This window comes from Chrysemys picta, chromosome 20, assembly GCF_011386835.1.
Source record: "Chrysemys picta bellii isolate R12L10 chromosome 20, ASM1138683v2, whole genome shotgun sequence".
Taxonomy (NCBI): Eukaryota; Metazoa; Chordata; order Testudines; family Emydidae; genus Chrysemys; species Chrysemys picta.
The window spans coordinates 22,542,343-22,562,588 of record NC_088810.1 but is presented as its reverse complement, the minus strand read 5'-3'; the positions used below and the strand labels follow the sequence as shown (position 1 = coordinate 22,562,588).

The following is a 20,246-nucleotide window of genomic DNA, read 5'->3' as shown; positions in this document are numbered from 1 at the left end:
TGTAATATTAATTACTGACATTGTCATTCATTTATTTAGTGCCTTAGGCACTTTCTAGCCATCAAACGGCCTGGCCCTATTCCAAACAGCTTGCACTCAAAGGACCTGATCCTGCACTCTCATGCAGGCGGGTGCATTGGTCGACCTCCAAGAGCCTGACCCTGAAAACACTTACTACCCGGAGCAGCGTTTGCTACTTTGAGTAACCCGTTACAGGAGTGGGCCCTCAGTGAAGACCTGACCTCACAAACCAGAAGGGAGCAAGTAGGGGACGTAACCCTGAAATTTCAGCTTCTCTTAACAGTGCCTGGGGGGCAGAGGGGCCGTGTCAATTTCAAATGAATATCGTTACCAGGATGGGGGTGGTTCTGTGTTCGTCTTTAACTCTGCCCCTCTTTGCTCCTTCTTCAATGTGTCGGCGTCAAATTTTTAAATCTACAATGTTCAGGCGGGTTCAAAATTAGCCCAAATAAGAGATGGTGGAGGTGGTGGAATCTCCTTCCTTAGAGGTTTTTAAGGTCAGGCTCGACAAAGCCCTGGCTAGGATGATTTAGCTGGGGACTGGTCCTGCTTTGAGCAGGGGGTTGGACTAGATGACCTCCTGAGGTCCCTTCCAACCCTGAGATTCTATGATTCTATGAGATCTTTTTTATAATACTCCCCACACACACAGAGGAGCATTCTTAACCAGACAGATAGTGTTAACACCTACTCCTCAATGCACAAGCGCTCAGAAAAATGATCCAAAGGATATTTACCCCTGAACGCACACAGACACTTATGCAGAGGAGTATCACTGACAACATTTCCCTGCCACGGTGCGCACACAGCTGCGTGTTCCTAACAGCAAGGCACCTACAGCCACAAGCAGAGTTTTCAAGAACTAATGCTGTCGTGTTTTGCGCTCAGAGACCGAAAGCACTACAGCAGTGGGGAGAGTAGTTGTGCTTAACCCGCTCAAAAAAAAACTATTCAAGTCACTTTAATATCACAATCACTTATCAACAAATATTCTGTAGATTCCAAAGCCAGAAGGGACCCTTGTGATCATCTCGTCTGACCTCCAGTGTCACATAGGCCTAAGGAATATCTTTTACAGCATATTCCTTTATGTTATGTGTGGCGTCTTCTCCTGCTTCTCCACCTAAAGCCCATCACTTTGAGAAGCTGATCCTTGCAAAACAGGTTTGCTCCACAGACATTCAGAGACATTTCTGGGTGACACCTAAAGAAAAATTAAAAGTAGCCTTTCTGTAAAATGCCTGGGCAAGGCGTCCAGGGTGGGGCTAGCGTTGGACATATTCTGCAGTCGCTGTTGCAGCAAATCAGTACAACAGAAGTAAGAGATAAATAAAGCCACAGAGGGGGAAAGGTGTAGCTGAATTGGTTAGAAATGAATCAGGCCATTGCACATTGAGGGTGTCTCCTTTGGAAGATACACAGGGTATGATTAAGAACCCTATATAAGATCTCTGCTCCACTCCAAAATACTCTACTGCACTTTTCTTGTTCCTGGACCGGGTAAGTCTGGATAATGGGAATCTTGTTATTTTTACAGATGTTGAATGTTATTGGTGGTAGTAAACCAGGACCAATGTAAGCGAGGAATAGGTTCCTGGATGTATCAGTGCCGAGCTGTCTTAAAGGAATGTCTGTATTTGTTTTTTTCCAACTAGTGACTGTGGCAGACCATGAATTAGAAATTACATTACTCTGAGGCTCCCCAGAGCTGGGCTGTATTCTCAGCTCTGTTCTTCCTCCAGTTTAGCCACGTTTACTAAGCTGAACTTTAGACTGTATTTAATCTGTGGTCAGAAGCAAAAAGCTAAATGAGGAAAGGGGGCTATTTATCTATCTCTCCAACTATCCATCCATCTCACTAACTGTCAGTCTCTCCATCTATCACTTCAACTATCCTTCCATCTCACCAACTGTCTATCCATCCGTCTGTCCCTCCAACTATCCTTCCATCTCACCAACTGTCTATCCATCCGTCTATCCCTCCAACTATCCTTCCATTTTACCAACTGTCTATCCATCCGTCTATCCCTCCAACTATCCTTCCATCTCACCAACTGTCTATCCATTCATCTATCCCTCCAACTATCCTTCCATCTTACCAACTGTCAGTCTCTCAATCTCTCCATCTATCCCTCCAACTATCCATCCATCTCACCAACTGTCTATCCATCCGTCTATCCCTCCAACTATCCTTCCATCTCACCAACTGTCCATCCATCTATCCCTCCAACTATCCTTCCATTTCACCAACTGTCTATCCATCCATCTATCCTTCCATCTCACCAACTGTCTATCTATCCATCTTTCCAGCCATCCATTGATCTGTCTAGCTCTCCAGCCACCAGTCCAGGCATCTATCCATCTGTCTCTCCAGCCATGCATCCATGGGGCTGTCCATCTATCTAGCTCTCCATACGCTCAGCTAGGCATTATCTCTTTGTCTACTCATCCAGGCATCCATCTCTCCACCTACCCATCTTTTTGACTGTCCATTTGTCCATCTGTTTAGCCACTTTGTCATTTCCATCCTGCACATCCACATGGGCTCTGAGATTACACCTGAGTTTAGTGTCACTGGGGGGAAAAAATGTCTGTTCCTGTCTTCCAGGCTCACTCGAACGTGTAGGGAGATGACTCAGCTGCTAAGCAATATCAAAGGCATTATCAATGCTTTCTACGTGTTCGCAAAGAAGGATGGCGCCTGCCCCACGCTGAGCAAGGGGGAGCTGAGACAGCTCATCTGTCAGGAGTTTGCTGATGTGACCGTGGTGAGCACTGCCAAGACACCTGTGCTAGTTACTAGGCTCAGGAGTGAGGAGGAGGAAGGTCTATGCAATGAGTGTCTCTTCTAGGATGCACGTGTTCTTGTTTGGTAACCGATATAAGAGACTGCACAAGAGTCTGTTCTCCGGTTTGTGCCGTAATGTAACAGTTTGACTGAGCTGGTAAAGAAGGGACATTTCAATCTGTGATGCTAAGGGGCAGCTGCCCTGAATCTATTTTAAAATAAAATAAATATTTTGACCGTTCTGACATATGATGACCTGACACGCTATGACACGCCTTCTTATGCACAACGGCTGCTGACACGTCATGAAGTAATGTACACATCATAAAAACAATGTGAAAAAGGAAAAAATATATCATAAATTTCAAACTGAAAATTTCACTCGGAAACAGAATTTTCGGAAGGGATTTTTTTCTCAGAATTTCCCTTTCCTGTGTGACGAGGATTCCGCTAATGCGAACTAGGAACGTTTTCGCTCGCGCCCGCAGCATCCATGCAGGGGAGGTACAGCGCAGCACTTGGATTTCCTCGGCAGGTCACACCTCCATGGTCCAAACTGTAGGGCAGTGTGGACAGGCGCACAGGGAAACCCAAGAAACTTGGCCAGGGTTATCAGAGGAAGTCTGTGGCGAGGAACTGAGCCCAGGTCTTCCAAGTGCTAACCGCCGAGCCATCCTTCCTCTCTGCTGGGGACGGTCATCCTTCCTCTCTTTCTTAGGGTGTAGCACCGATCCCACCAATACCAACTGCAACACGGGGGGGCGTAAAGCCAAACACCGTGCTTATCTCTATACAACTGTGAATGAGCTGGGAACACATAGGATTCAATTGACTCAGGGCTACAATAGGATTTCACTGGGGCCTGGGCCTTCGGCTGGCCCTCTGCACAGGGGGCATTTCACCCTGAGATGATGCAGAGGCACTACACGTGTAGCTACACGCTGCAGCGAAAGGCTCCGGCAGCGAGGAGCTGCCAGCGTCTTTCCCCACTGCGTCCCCACCGCTGGAGCCTTTCACTGCAGGGGCAAAGGCCACAGTGCGGCGGGGTGGGGGGCAGCAGGACACTATGCTAGAAACAGCAGCGTAGAGGTGGGAGGCACAGCTTGGGCGTGGAGAGAGCGGTGGGGGTTCAGGGGTGTAGGACACTCTATTCTACTTGCCTATGCGAGGCCTCACAGGCTACACTGATCTTTATACCCGTGTTAGCCAGGTGCAGTGTCTGCAATCTACACCCCGCCATAAGTGTAGGCACACCCGGGGATTACAGCCGAGCTGGCTTGTTGTTTCTAAACTGGAGGATATATGACGGGTTAATGGGCTTTGGTCCGGGTTTTGTTTCCTTGCAGGTCCCCCAGGGTCTCCAGACCATAGACAAGCTGCTGCAGCTGCTGGACACTGACAGTGATGGCAGACTTGACTTCAACGGGTTTCTCGTCCTGATCTTCCAAGTGGCCAAGGCTTGTTACGGGGAAGTAAGCCAGGGTCAGCGACCAGGCCACGGTGGAAGCTCAGCATCTCAGGGAGAAGCAAACTGTGGGGAGCGCACAAAGGAGCCTCCGACACCAGAGCAGGACCCAAGCCCACGTCAGGCCCCTGAGCCTCAAACACCAGAGCAGGACTCGAGTCCCCGTCAGGCCCCGGAGCCCCAGATACCAGAGCAGGATTCGAGTCCCTGTCAGGCCCCGGAGCTCCAGATACCAGAGCAGGATTCGAGTCCCTGTCAGGCCCCGGAGGCCCAGATACCAGAGCGGGATCCAAGCCCACGTCAGGCCCCTGAGCTTCAAACACCAGAGCAGGATTCGAGTCCCCGTCAGGCCCCAGAGCCCCAGACACCAGAGCAGGATTCGAGTCCCCGTCAGGCCCTGGAGCCCCAGATACCAGAGCAGGATTCGAGTCCCCGTCAGGCCCCAGAGCCCCAGATACCAGAGCAGGATTCGATTCCCTGTCAGGCCCCAGAGGCCCAGATACCAGAGCGGGACCCAAGTCCCCATCAGGCCCCGGAGCCTCAAACGCCAGAGCGGGACCCAAGCCCCCATCAAGTGCTGGAACCCCAGACACCAGAGCGGGACCCAAGTCCCCATCAGGCCCCAGAGCCCCAGAAACAGGGGCAGGACCCGAGCCTCCATCAGGCCCCCGAGCCTCAAACACCAGAGCAGGACTCGAGTTCCCGTCACACCCCTGAGCCCGAGATACCGGAGCAGGACCCAAGCCCCTGTCAGGGTCCAGAACCCAAGATACCAGAGCAGGACTTGAGTCCCCATCAGGCCCCAGAGCCCCAGAAACAGGGGCAGGACCCGAGCCTCCATCAGGCCCCGGAGCCCCAGATACCAGAGCAGGATTCGAGTCCCCGTCAGGCCCCAGAGCCCAAGACACCAGAGCAGGATTCAAGTCCCCGTCAGGCCCTGGAGCCCCAGATACCAGAGCAGGATTCGATTCCCTGTCAGGCCCCAGAGGCCCAGATACCAGAGCGGGACCCAAGTCCCCATCAGGCCCCGGAGCCTCAAACGCCAGAGCGGGACCCAAGCCCCCATCAAGTGCTGGAACCCCAGACACCAGAGCAGGACCCAAGTCCCCATCAGGCCCCAGAGCCCCAGAAACAGGGGCAGGACCCAAGTCCCTGTCATGCCCCGGAGCCCCAGATACCGGAGCAGGACCCAAGCCTCCATCAGGCCCCCGAGCCTCAAACACCAGAGCAGGACTCGAGTTCCCATCACACCCCTGAGCCCGAGATACCGGAGCAGGACCCAAGCCCCTGTCAGGGTCCAGAACCCGAGATACCAGAGCAGGACTTGAGTCCCCATCAGGCCCCTGAGCCCCAGATACCAGAGCAGGAACCAAGCCCCAGTCAGGCCCCAGAGCCCCAGACACCAGAGCAGGACCTAAGCCCCAGTCAGGCCCCAGAGCCCCAGACACCAGAGCAGGACCTAAGCCCCCGTCAGGCCCCAGAGCCCCAGACACCAGAGCAGGACCTAAGCCCCAGTCAGGCCCCAGAGCCCCAGACACCAGAGCAGGACCTGAGCCACAGCGAGACACAACTTCCACCGACACAGCAGAGAAACCAAGGTGCTCAGGACCCCACAGAACCTGCTGCAGGGCAAGCCTCTAAATCCTCTCAGTGCCTGTACTCCTGGCATTCTCAGAAACCACGACCCTTCCCTCACTGGTGGCCACCAAAGAAGTAAGGGCCAAAATGGCTCCTTGTGTAACTGAGGCAGAAAATGCAATACAAATCCAAGTAACCCTAGTGCGCACTTACTTCTGGTGACCGGAGCATGGTCTTCCTCGTCACAGCCTCTTTGCTATGGCTCCAAACCTCTCCTGCAATGCTTTCCTGCTACTGTCTATAAAATACATTAGGGGACAAGCTCTCAGCTGGTGTAGCACCCAGGCTTGTCCCCTAATGTATTGGGATTGGATTTGACGGGGTTTGATGACGCTTTCATAGATGCATAGAGATTCCAAAGCCAGATGGGACCGTTGTGATCAACTAGGCAGAATCCCTGTGTAACGCGGGTCAGAGAACGCCCCCAAAATAATCCCCCAAGCAGATCTTTTACAAAAACATCCCATCTTGATTTAAAAACTGTCAGCGATGGAGAATCCACTACAAACCTTGGTCGATTGTTCTAACGGTTAATTACTCTCACTGTTCAAAACATACCGGTACATCTTATTTTCAGACTGAATTTATCTCGCTTTTGAATTCCAGCCATTGGATCGTGTTAGACCTTCCTCTGTTAGACTGAAGAGCCCTTTATTAAGTATTTGTTCCCCATGTCGGTACTTGTAGAGTGCGACCAAATCACCCCTTGACCTTCTCTTTGTTAAGCTAAATAAATTGAGCTCCTTGAGTCTGTCACTCTCATGGCTCTTCTCTGAACCCTCTCCAATTTATCAACATCCTTCTTGAACTGTGGACACCAGAACTGGACACAGGATCCCAGCTGTGCTTGCACCAGTGCCAAATACTGAACCCCCCAATCTTTTTCAGAGTCACTGCTTCCCGTGATAGACTCCCCCACCCTGTAAGTATGGCCAGCAGCCTTTGTTCCTAGGTATATACATGGACATTTAGCCATTTTAACATGCATGTTGTTTGCTTGCAACCAGTTTACTACGCATTCCAAATTGCTCTGAATCAGTGTCCTCTCCTCTTCGTTATTTACCATTCCCTCGGTTTTCAAGCCCAGGGAGTTACGCCTTCTGTCTCATCCTGGCTCTTGAAAGCGATGAGCTGCGATAGTCGGGGACGAGCATCTGAGGCAGGAAATAGAAATTTTCTTTAATGAAGCAAAACTCAAGTCGGGGAGAATTTTGCTCAAGTAGAGAGCAGGAAATTGGGCAAGGAGAATTTTGAAAGCACCGTGGTGGTTTGTCAAGGTCAGGAAAGCGAAACATTGGAACCTGAGAGCACTTTATCTGGCAAGGCCCAAGCTGATATTAGCCCAGATCCTCAGTTGATGCCTGACTTGAATGACGCTCTGCTGATTTAACCCAGCTGAGAATCTGGCTCTCAGTTTGCTTTGCGAATGGGTTCTTCTATGGGATAATGATGGAGTCATTAGGTAAAACTGACCCCTAGGCCAGGGGCACATACAAGAACCAGGCACCATTTATGTCACACAAGAGTGAATGTAGAATATCAGGGATGGAAGGGACCTCAGAAGGTCATCTAGTCCAACCCCCTGCTCAAAGCAAGACCAATCCCTAACTACATCTCCGAATGGCCCCCTCAAGGATTGAACTCACAACCCTGGGTTTAGCAGGCCAATGCTCAAACCACTGAGCTTCACTTTGCGTGATTTATTTGAGCCTGGAGCTGGGGCAAGGAATGATTATTTCTGAAGTGAAATTTAAGCCCAAGCAGCATCAATTCCTTCTGCATTATCCACCGCATGGTTCTGTCCATTTGCATCTCCGGATCAGAACCAGAACCCCCCACATTCACTGTGACACTTGCTCCTCACGTGTTCTCTGTCTTTTCAGTGCTTCGGGTCACCTTGTTGTCTCCTTGCTCGGTGAGACACTGAGACATTTTCCAGGGGTTTTGCCCACCACCAGTCCCCAATCAAACCCAAAACAGGCTGACAAACACTCCCCAGTTACAGTATAAATGGACAAAGTAGCTGAACTCCCAGAAAGAGTCTGGAAAAGGAGCCCACATTAATAACCCAGCCGAAGCACATTTGAAAAAGGGTGCTCCAGTCCCCTCCCCCCCACAACTTATTTGAAAACAGCAGGAAATAGGGAGACAGCCCAGTGCATTTGCTGCAACCCTGTTCATTCACGGGCAGCCCTGATATTGTCCTTCTGCCAACCAACCCCGTGTGCAAGCAGGAGCCTTCCCCAACCCAACCTGCTCTGCAAACACAGACCACACATTATGCAACGTCCAAACTCGCCCATCTCCCCGTCCCTGGGTTCTATTAACAAAGACGTCGACATAAAATCCATCTCTAGCCTGCTCCCCAGACCAAGCTGGTCTTAGGGCTCCTCTCTCTGGACAGTTAACACATTTTGTAAGAGGTTACATAAGAACGGCCCTACTGGGTCAGACCATCTAGCCCAGGGTCCTGTCTTCCGACAGTGGCCAGTGCCAGGTGCCCCAAGGGCATGAACAGACCAGGGAATCATCCCCATTCCCAGGTTCTGGCAAACAGTTCAAGGTACAATTCAAGGTGAATGCTCGTTAACACCTCTGTAGTCATAGGACACAAACGGGAGGTTAGTGGGTTACAGATTGTTGCAATAAGCCACAAGTCCAGTGTCTTTATTAACTCCTGAATTTTAGTGTCTAGCAAAGTTATGAATTTAAGCTCCCTGGCTGAAATTCTTGTTTAGCATGTAGAGGCCTTTTAAGAATCTAACGTAACAAAAACAACACTCCCCCGTGAGCAGGCGCCATCTCCTATTGTTTTCGATTGTCTTTTCACTCCCTGCCCCCTCCCCATCTGTTTTCATTGTTTATCATGTTTTTTGCCTGACATCAATACAGATTTTTGGCAAGGATCTTGACTTCTATGTCTTTGGACCACTCTGCACTCCTATTGTTATATTGAAATAACAAAGACAGTGTCTCTTGTGCAAGCCACCCCTCCTTGTTAGATACCTCCTGTCTTAAGGGACCAGTCCAAAGCATCCCCAGGCATATCAGACACAAGTCTATTCCACCTCCTCCAAGGAACAGATCTTTGTCAGTATCTTGGGTGATCCCTTAAATAGGTTTCACTAAAATAAATTTACAAATACCTTTCCTCCCTGGCAAGCCTTTTATTGGTCAGGTGGATTTGAATGAAACAATCTCCTGTATGATTCGGTCCTAGGGTTATACAAAGTGATCTAGCACCGATCACAAAATTGCACAATACACACATGCCACCCAGTGGTGATTGGATTTAATGACGGGACAAGCTGTGAAATGACCACAGTGGTTAACATGGGGAAGGTCAGAACATGAATACCAGCAGGAACAAAATAAAAACACAATTAGCCCGCAGTTCAGACATCCATCATTCTTTGCCAGGGTCGTTGCATGTGAAAATGCAGAAAAGTTGTAAATTAACCCTGAGTCGGACAGAAAAATATTCTGGGTTTTCTATGTTGTGAGCAAAGCATGTAAGTAGAAGTCGGTTGAGTCAGAATGTCCTGTATACAGCTGAATTAGCCCCTTCCCTCATCTTTACTAATTACAGCCCTTACTCCTAATAATGACGCCTTAGCCATCCGAAGTGTTATATTTGGGTCATATTTTTAAAATGAGAACATTATCGTGTGAGCCTGGACGGCGCGGAAAGAGAAACACCCAGTGCAGGGCCTGGATTTCCCCTGATTTAGCACCCTGTGAAATAACCTGCCTCTTTATTCTGCCCTATAATGAATGACAAATAATCCTTCGTCTCCGGTGTCCCTGATCACATCCAGCTGTTTCGACAGTGTCATAAAACCTTGCAAAACAAATGTAAGTGTTCCACTGCAGCTTGAACAACTGGAGCCCACACTGAGGGGACGGGTGTGGCTGTGCTCCTCCCCAGAAGCAGTCACCGGAGGAATTCTGAATGACTCAGCTGTAGAGACACCAGCAGCCATGATGGGCTGCATGGCAGAGTGGCAGATGTGATCCCCTTTGACGTGCAGTAGTGTGTATTCACCCAACCTGACCTTGGTACACTGACCTGCGCAGAATTGGGGGGCAGGGGGTGGAGGGCGCTGCTATCCAGTCTGGGATATCCAGTGCTGTTGTCAGAGCTAGACAGCCCTGCTCCTTGCAGACTAGAAGCGAAAGAGTCAAGATTGTATCTGGCCCTCGGCAGCTACTCAACCAAGCCAAGGGATGGGGGGAGGGAGGGATAGCTCAGTGGTTTGAGCATTGGCCTACTAAACCCAGGGTTGTGAGTTCAATCCTTGAGGGGCCCATTTAGGGCAAAAATCTGTCTGGGGTTTGCTCCTGCTTTGAGCAGGGGGTTGGACTAGATGATCTCCTGAGGTCCCTTCCAACCCTGACATTCTATGATTATTTGGTCCTTTGCACCAGGGCAAAACCAGAAACAATCTCACCCTTAAATATCAAAAGTCCATCTGATGAAACTTCTCCTTCTTCTTTTCTGTAGCCCCTGTCAGATCCCCAATACCAGATCCCTCAAAAGAGGCAGAAACATCTCTAGATAAAGGCAGGTGGCCATTCCAGCACAGCAAGGGGTAACACTTCCAAAGGCACTGACATGACTTAGAAGTATTCTGAAGCACCAAAATACCTTTGAGAATCTGGCCTTTAGGTCCCGAGGGGTATTTTCAAAGGTGTGTGATTTCAGTGGGGATTAGGTGCCTAACCTGCTTAGGCACTTTTGAAAATACTCTTCAGTGCCTATCTGCATCTTCAGGCACCCAAACAGCTTTGAAAATCTGTCCCTAAGTCACTTTTGAAAATGGGATGCAGGCTCCTTAGTCATTTTGCTGCTTTTAAACATTTCCCCCAAGGTGCTTTCAGCTCCTGAGAGATCTCGCTGTGAGCAACCGGCTGAGAGCGAAGAGCAGAGAATACATCTTTGAAATCTGTTGACTATTTGCTAATCCAGTGAGTTCTTCCAGAGTTCATCAGAGTTGACAGCAACAGGCCGCTGTGCTGTAACAGAGAAGCAATGTAGCCTAGTTACCCAGGAGGTTCTGAGCTCTAACCCCAACTAAACTGAACACTGACTCTCAGAGGCAAGGCACTTGCAACCAGACTTCCAAATATCGCCTCTAATTTTGGATGTCTCACTGTTGGGTGCCCAACTTGAGACAGCTTGGGTCAGATTTTCACCCAAGGCAGGGTGCTCTCCTGAAAATCTAGCCTCTTGCATCTCGAGTCGAGCACTCCAAAACTGAGGCCAGCCAAAATCAGTGGCCGCTTCTGAAAACGTCCACCTGAACCGCGCCGTGCCTTAATTCCCCACCTGCACAGGATGGATAACAATGCTGCCATTCAAAAGGCGTTTGCAAGGGTTAATGAGCTAACTTATGTAGCGCAGTCTTGAAAAGGTAAAGTTCTGTACACTGTAACTACACAGCGCTGAGAATTATCCTTTTACTGTGGTGACTGCCCTGAACTTGGTAAGAAAGAAAGATTATTTCACTATGCATTAAACAAATCATGTCTTTCAGTGGGTTGCAATGCAAGGTGGGACTGGTCACCCTAATAGGACTTGGTTGGCTGTATTCTTTTGCCCTCCTATAGGTGGGATTATAAACTCTGTTATGCAAGACTGAATCTACGTGCTCCGACTCCTCTATAATATTCTCATTTTAATAACAACACCAATCTACCATAAAATTACTGTTCTTCAAGGGTATCATTACCCTACGGGTGGGGTATAATTTGCACCTGTATAATTTTATCTTAAAAGAGAGGTTAAAAATGAAGAATCATAAATAATAACCCTTCACATTTATGTACCTGAATATCTCCAAGGGCTTTACAAACACTAATTTCTTAAGCCTCAGAACAGTCAATTAGCTCAGTATTATCTCAGAGGGGAGCCAACTCCAGGACTCGCCCAGGTCACAAATCAAATTAGTGACAGAGCTAGAAATGGAACTGAGGAGTCCTGGCTCCTAGACTCTACGCTTCCTCTCAAAGCAGAGAGATCCCGGTTATGACAATATTATGGACAGCATGGCTAGCGAATGCCAAATTCTCACTGACTTCCAAAGGAGTTCAGGGGTGAACAAAGACACAGATTTGGGCCCTATTCTCATCTGGTCTATTCTTGTTGTTCTAATGTAAAAAATTCAAAAGAATCCAAAAATAATCACAGAAAAATCTGCCTTAAACTAGCAGCCGAGGATCAAGCATAAATCACTCACCTTGCTGAGGTGTATTTTTTGTTAAATTAAAGATCAAACAAAATTAAACTGAAAGTAGCATATGGATGAAAGTTAAATTGGGAAAAAATGGACTAAATGGACATTTTCTAACAAAATTTTATTTTTGTCAAAATTTGTCAGGGTTTTTTTAAAAAAAAACAACCCAAAACTGGGGTGGGGGAGGGATTGGTTTTCAACAACCAAAAACCATTTTGTTTTTGTGGTTCTTGTTTGGTTTTCTTTTTTCTTTTTTCAACAAAAACCTGAAAAGTTGTATGAAAAATACCAATACTTTCATTTTCTTTGAACTTTTTGCACCAAATACTAGCTCTAATAAGGACACATTAAAGTGGTTACTTAATACAAATGGTAGGTTGCTGGAGGTGGAATCTTTAGTGAAGATTTCCCTCTAGTTTACTGCTTCCAGAATGAGTTTTTAAAACTCTTCTCATGGATTTTGAAGTTCATCTTAGCCCTGGATTCAATCATCCATTCCTCAATATTAGAATGGTATTTTCTGATGCTGTTAATTAATTTAATCTACTTTTTTCCTCTCTACTAATGAAAATCGAACACAGATAATGGTACCTGTTAATTGATATGTGGAACTGATGGATTTTATTTCTTCACATTTTTAAATCTGTCACTTCTTATATTAGAGAGACAAGGTGGGTAAGGTAATATGTTTTATAGGACCAACTTCTGTTGGTGAGAGACAGAGCTCATACCCTTTGATCACTAGTATATGACTAAAGGTCATTAAAGGTGGTTATATACCAAGGTGATAGGCATGCTAGATATTGCAGATAGAGGAAGAAAAATTAGGATCAAAATAGTTTGTTATGGTTTCTAAAGCACCAGTCTTCAAACTCTGGGCACAAATGAAATTAACACAATCATACGTCTGATCCCATTGTTGTAAATGTCAGCCAGAGTTTTAGGATCGTTACTGGTTTTGATTGTTATAGATGATTTTCCAAATACTTCAGTGATCCCCATACACCCAAATGTCTTTCACTATGTTACAGACTCAGAAACAAAAGCAAAAGACGATCATCTTAAATCGATTGCAGCCAGACAACTTCTAAGAAGAGGTTTCAGAGTAGCAGCCGTGTTAGTCTGTATCCGCAAAAAGAAGAACAGGAGGACTTGTGGCACCTTAGAGACTAAAAAGAAGAACAGGAGGACTTGTGGCACCTTAGAGACTAACAAATTTATTAGAGCATAAGCTTTCGTGGACTATAGCCCACTTCTTCGGATGCATATAGAATGGAACATATATTGAGGAGATATATATACACACATACAGAGAGCATAAACAGGTGGGAGTTGTCTTACCACCTCTGAGAGGCCAATTAATTAAGAGAAAAAAACTTTTGAAGTGATAATCAAGCTAGCCCAGCACAGACAGACAGTTAGATAACAAGTGTGAGAATACTTACAAGGGGAGATAGATTTCAATGTTTGTAATGGCCCAACCATTCCCAGTCCTTATTTAAACCGGAGTTGATTGTGTCTAGTTTGCATATCAATTCTAGCTCAGCAGTTTCTCGTTGGAGTCTGTTTTTGAAGTTTTTCTGTTGTAATATAGCCACCCGCAGGTCTGTCACTGAATGACCAGACAGGTTAAAGTGTTCTCCCACTGGTTTTTGAGTATTTTGATTCCTGATGTCAGATTTGTGTCCATTAATTCTTTTGCGTAGAGACTGTCCGGTTTGGCCAATGTACATGGCAGAGGGGCATTGACTAACAAATTTATTAGAGCATAAGCTTTCGTGGACTACAGCCCACTTCTTCGGATGCATATAGAAGAGGGTGCTGCTCTACTAAATCATTGAGAAAATATGGTGCTTGACTAGAAACAGGAATAAAGAAGGATGACACACAGGCCCTAGAGCCAGGCGAAATATTTTGTCCAAAACTTTTTTTGGCAAAAAATGTAGCATTGGCAACACTGAAATATTTTGCAAATTCTTGTCACTTTCAACATATTGTTCTGGTAGGAAAAAAACCAACAGAACAAAACTGAATGTTTCGGCGGGGTTATTCAAAACAACTTTCCCTTTCCAAATTTATTTCAGGTTTTTGTCATTTAAACATTTCATTTCATTCAAACATTTCATTTTGAACTGTTTTGTGTGACTCAGAACTATGGGGGTTTTTTTTACTTTTCGGTTCACTAAAAACTTCAAAATAAAAATTGGTTTTGGTTCAACCCAAAATATATTTGTTTTCAGAATGGCCAGTGAACTGAGAAATCTGCTATTCACCTCGTCCGAACGGGCCCTGTTTCTGATCTCATGTCTCCTGGATTCACCCTGCTGTAACTTCGGTGACTTTGGTAGAGTTACCTCTAGTTTTCACTAGGGTAAGGGAGAGGAGAAGCCTCATTATATTACATGGGTTTGACGCTTCTAAAAAATAAACTCAGGGCTGAAATCTCTCAGTTACACTCTTTGGGTTTCAATGGAACTGTTCAGGTGAGAAATAGAGCAGGAAATGACCCTCTGAGTTCAAGTACTTGGGCCAACATCTCTACTGGTGTAAACTCGCACAGATCCATTGAGCCGTGTCAGTTTATACCGGCAGAGAATTTAGCCCATAATGTCTAATGAATTAGGACCTCATTCTGCAAACACTTACTACCAAGAGTAGTACTTGCTGTTTTGTGTATCTATAGGGCCAAGTATTGTGCTCATCCCTTAGTATCGGAAGGCCAAATCCAAAGTCCATTGACTCCAGCGCCTAGATGCTATGGGCACTTGGATATGTCTACACTGCAATTGGAGGTTTGATTGCAACATTCATAGACCTACATCCGAGCTAGGGCACCAATAGCAGTCAAGCCATGCCAGCACGAACTTCAGCACGGGTTAGCTGCCAAAGTAAGTCCCCCGGGTCCTGAGCCCACGCTGAAACCCATGTGACAGTGCTTCACTGCTACGGCACTAGTTAGATTAAAGCTAGCGTGGGGACATCTACATTGGCTGCAGTCACACCTCTGACTGCAGTGGAGCAAGACCCATGTGAGTAAGCACCAATCTCTGCCGTTTTTGCAATATCGGGCCCACGCCGTAGACGAACAGTTCTATTACAGTCCCGGTTCTGATCTCAACTAACTCCATCAACCTCAATCCTTATTTCACCCCCCACACACACACCCTTGCAATGCGGAGCAGAATTTCAACCTGTGTTAGGAACGGCTGCCTTTTCTGCCTCGGTAACATTATACCGAAAATCCCTTTGTTCCACCGATCCTCGCCTACCAAGTTTGGCTGCTTGAAATGCATTCTTCATTCTAAAAAAATGTAAAATACAGCCCTCCTGTAAAATGACCTTGCAATTCAGATTAGGTGGGACCCACCGGCACTAGAATTGTCACATAGCTGCTATTTCTGGGCTAAAATGATAGGTGAAGGGGATAATGAGTCAAACAACCTATCTGAGGACATAAAGGTGCAGCCGGGCTTGACTAAAGATGAATCAGGGCTCTCTACAGAGAAGGCACCTCCTTTCTTTAGCACAATTAGGAACCCTATAAAAGAACTCAGCTCCTCAGTGTTCTCCCAACGGCTTCACTGAACCTCAAGTGTTCCCGTTAGCGAGTTGGGTAAGTTGGAATTTACAACCATGTCGTTACTTGCACAGAGAGTGACTGTTATGGGGATGGGATTATGTCTGGGGGATACTGCCAGTCTTGCGGGATAATTTGCAGTGTGTTGTCTGGGAGCCTCTAGACCTCTAGTGAAAGGCTGGTTGATTTGTTTGACAGAGATTTGCAGATTTTTCAGGCACTGCAGAAAAGGCCATGGGGGGTCTAATAGATCACAAATTGAACATGAGTCAACAAAGCAATGCTGTTGTGAAAAAGGCGAATGTCACAGAATCATAGAATCATTGGACTGGAAGGGACCTCAAGAGGTCATCTAGTCCAGTCCCCTGCACTCATGGCAGGTCTAAGTATTATCTAGACCATCCATCCATTCTGGGATGTGTTAGCAGGAGTGTTGTAGGTAAGACACGGGAGATCATTGTCCCTTTCTACTCGGCACTGGTGAGGTCTCAGCTGGAGTCTTGTGTCCATTTTGGGCACTGCTCTTTAAGAAAAATGTGGACAAACTGGAGAGACACCAGAGGAGAGCAGCAACAATGGTAAGAAGTTAAGAAAACATGACCTACAAGGAGAGGTTGAAAGAACTGGGCATGTTTAATCCAGAGAAGAGAAGACTGAGGGGGAGACCCGATAACAGTTTTAAAATATGCAAAATGTTAGTTCTAAAGAGGACGGGCTCATTTGTTCTCCATGTCCACTGTGGACAGGGCAAGAAGTAATGGGCTTAATCTGCAAGAGAGATTTATGTTAGATGTTAGGGAAAAGCTTTCTAACGATAAGGATAATTAAGCACTGGAACAAGTTCTTGGGAGGTTGTGGAATCCCCATCATCGGAGGGTTTTAAGAACAAGTTAGACAAACTCCTGTCAGGGACGGTCTAGGTTTACTTGGCCCTGCCTCAGCGCAGGGAGCTGGACTAGATGATCTCTTGAAGTCCCTTCTGACCTGACATTTCTGTGATTGCTAATCTACGTGCAAGCTGCGATACCAGCAGCATTTTGAAGATACTATCCTCTGAGGGAGATGTACAGATTTCTGGGCATCTTTTCGGTGCGGCTTCTGCTCTCATTCACAACTAAGTTACTCCAGATTTATGTTGGTGTCACATAGAGCAGAATTTGGACCATAGTGCGTGTGTGCGTGTGTGTGTGTGTCTAAGGTGACATTTCTAGTGATCAGCACGGAGCAGAGTATGAAGCAGTGGTTGGACTTGGGACGCCTGCATTCTAGCCCCAGCTCTGCTATTGGTTCACTCCTGGAGAAAGTCACTTCCCTTCTCTGTGCCTTCCTTTTCCCATCTGTAAAATGGGGATAACTATATTGATCCACCTCTGTAAAATGCTTGACGATTCTCTGATGCAAAGGGCTGTTTAAGTACAGAATATCATTGTTGTTACTGTGCAGTAAGGTATGAACAGTGCGGTGGGAAAAGACCCTTCTGCCCCTATAAAATTATCCAGACCCCAGTCTAGCATAGGTAACCAAATCTCTCTGCCTGCTGGGCTCAACACATATCAAAATGAGTTTGCCCAGAGACATGGTATGTCAGCTCTTCCTGGGAAGATCTGGATTTCTTGCCCTAGCTGAAGCTACCTCTGTCTTCACTCTGTTTTCCCCCATCACTGTGGCTCTCACCTACCCAGTTAGGTTTCAGAGTAGCAGCCGTGTTAGTCTGTATCCGCAAAAAGAACAGGAGGACTTGTGGCACCTTAGAGACTAACACATTTATTTGAGCATCAGCTTTCGTGGGCTACAGCCCACTTCATCGGATGCACAGAATATGTTCCATTCTATGCATCCGATGAAGTGGGTTTTAGCCCACGAAGTCTTATGCTCAAATAAATGTGTTAGTCTCTAAGGTGCCACAAGTCCTCCTGTTCTTTCTACCCAGTCAGGGTGCCCTTAAGCTGCGGTGCCCGGATGTACGTCTCTCTTTTTCTTTTAGAAGTAGCGTTCCCCAGGCCTGGCCCAACACCCACTGAAGTCAGAGGAAGTCTGTTGATTTCAATGGGCTTTGGATCAGTCTCCAAGAATAAAAAAGAAGAACAGGAGTACTTGTGGCACCTTAGAGACTAACAAATTTATTAGAGCATAAGCTTTCGTGGACTATAGCCCAATTCTTCGGATGCATATAGAATGGAACATATATTGAGGAGATATATATACACACATACAGAGAGCATAAACAGGTGGGAGTTGTCTTACCAACTCTGAGAGGCCAATTAATTAAGAGAAAAAAAACTTTTGAAGTGATAATCAAGCTAGCCCAGTACAGACAGTTTGATAAGAAGTGTGAGAATACTTACAAGGGGAGATAGATTCAATGTTTGTAATGGCTCAGCCATTCCCAGTCCTTATTCAAACCGGAGTTGATTGTGTCTAGTTTGCATATCAATTCTAGCTCAGCAGTCTCTCGTTGGAGTCTGTTTTTGAAGTTTTTCTGTTGTAATATAGCCACCCGCAGGTCTGTCACTGAATGACCAGACAGGTTAAAGTGTTCTCCCACTGGTTTTTGAGTATTTTGATTCCTAATGTCAGATTTCTATATGCATCCGAAGAAGTGGGCTGTAGTCCACGAAAGCTTATGCTCTAATAAATTTGTTAGTCTCTAAGGTGCCACAAGTACTCCTGTTCTTCTTTTTGCGGATACAGACTAACACGGCTGCTACTCTGAAAAGAATAAAAAAAAAATCCTACAGAATCTTGTTAGTTCAATAGCCACCTCTGCATTCTCCCCTCCAGACGTCCCTTTCCCGTTCCCTCCTCCCATTTCCCCTCCAGCACTCTCTGTCTCTCACTCTCTCGCCACGTCAGAAATTTTAAAATAAACAGGGCAGCCAGTCAGTTCCATGCGAAGAGCTCCAAGCAAAAGAGACGACGATTTCAATTAGAGACTGAGACAGAATATGCATAAGCTTACCAGAAAGCTAGACTTTGCAGCGAGGAAGTCCAATCAGGTGGTTATATCCAGGGCTCTTTGGGTCTATTCCCAGCTGTGCTATTGACTTGGTGCGCGTCCTTGGGCAAGTCTTCCCTGCTCGGTCCCTCAGTTTCCCCATCCTGACAATGGGGATACTCTTCAGAGCTGTGTTCGGCTTTAGCAATGAATGTTTTGGGGCCAGGATTTCTTACAAATCCAAGCCCGAGCCAAATTTGGGTGAAAACTAACCCGGCACAGTCATTTTGGGTGGCGTTTTCTGGACGGCTCAGAGCTGCAGCAGCAGCAGAAACCCCACCAGGGTGGAGAAGTCTTCTGCCCCCAGAAGCCCTGCAAATGGAAAGCGCCGAGTCTCCCACACCCTGATAATACTTCACTTCCTCCTGGCGAAGTGCAGCGTGTTGGGATCCTCGGAGGAACAGTGCTAGCAAAGCACTGTTCTCAATCTCATTGCTGTTCCTGTTCAGTAACTACGGGTATGTCTACACTGCAACGGAACACTTGCGGCTGGCCTGGGTCAGCTGACTGGAGCTTGCAGGGCTGAAAAAGTGCAGACTTTCAGGCTTGGGCTGGAGTCCCGGGTCTGGGACTCTTCCCCTTCACAGGGTCCCAGGGCTCAGCCCCAACCCAAGCCCGACTGGCTACGGGGCTACAGCCCCACAGCCAGGCAGCTGCAGGTGTTTAATTGCAGTGAAGACGTACCCTCAGGATCCTGTCCCGTTTCACGGGAACCAACCCCCCGATAGGTTCATTTGCACAAGGCCGGCTCCAGGCACCAGCGCAGCAAGCAGGTGCTTGGGGCAGCCAAGGGGAAGGAGCGGCACGTCAGGCTGTTCGGCGGCAATTCAGCGGCCGATCCCTCTGGGAGGGAAGCACCTGCTACCGAATTCCCACCGAAGAAGAAAGCGGCGCGGTGGAGCTGCCGCCGGAGTGCCACCAATCGCAATTGCGATCGCGGCTTTTTTTTTTTTCCCCGCCGCTTGGGGCGGCAAAAGCCCTGGAGCCGGTCCTGCATTTGCACTAGAAACACGCTCATCACACATTACATGAAGGGTCCATGTACAGAGAGAGTTTACAAAGGGATAAAACACAAGTGATTGGGTTCAACACAGGAGCAACTGGATGAAAATCAGACCAGATGAGCCAATGGTTCCTTCTGGCCTTAAAATCTACGAATCTGTGACTACAGGATGACTTGATGTTTCCATAAATGGTCAATCGATTGCTGTAGATTATTATAAACTCCAACAGGTTAGTGGATTGACTACAACTATGGCTTATAAGCATCTCCAACGCCCTGTAACACCTACTGCTCAAGTCTTGTAATACTTAATCATTTATTAACGCTCTGTAAGCTCTCCACAAATGCACCCTTGCTGGGTTAAAGTGTGACCAATATGTCAGCGATCAGAAGAGACTGATGCTTTCAGATGTCTCCTCCTGTCCCTGCTAGCAACTGTTGGCGTTTAAATGCCTGCGTTATGTATTCACAAACCAGGTGCCACTGAAGTCAAGGGGATCTGGTCATATCCCACAGATTACGC

The 20,246-nt window shown here is 47.0% G+C and overlaps 1 protein-coding gene and 1 long non-coding RNA gene across 3 annotated transcripts in view; one reads left to right on the top strand and one right to left on the bottom strand.

The window, feature by feature from the left end:
- LOC135976801 (uncharacterized) overlaps nucleotides 1-20,246 on the bottom strand; it is a 61,521-nt gene that overhangs the window by 22,061 nt on the left and 19,214 nt on the right. The window lies entirely within an intron of this gene.
- Nucleotides 1,374-6,155, top strand: LOC101951548 (cell surface glycoprotein 1-like). Its single transcript, XM_024108599.3, has 3 exons — nucleotides 1,374-1,521; nucleotides 2,630-2,789; nucleotides 4,156-6,155. Exons 2-3 carry the CDS (start codon nucleotides 2,652-2,654, stop codon nucleotides 5,989-5,991), a joined length of 1,974 nt encoding a protein of 657 aa, XP_023964367.2. The 5' UTR covers nucleotides 1,374-1,521; nucleotides 2,630-2,651; the 3' UTR covers nucleotides 5,992-6,155.

What these genes read in the sequence shown, in the direction of transcription:
- LOC101951548 (XM_024108599.3), top strand. Translation starts at nt 2,652, where the DNA reads ATGACTCAGCTGCTAAGCAATATCAAAGGCATTATCAATGCTTTCTAC. An exon ending in AGTTTGCTGATGTGACCGTG is followed by an intron (nt 2,790 to 4,155) that starts GTGAGCACTGCC and finishes GTTTCCTTGCAG; the next exon opens with GTCCCCCAGGGTCTCCAGAC.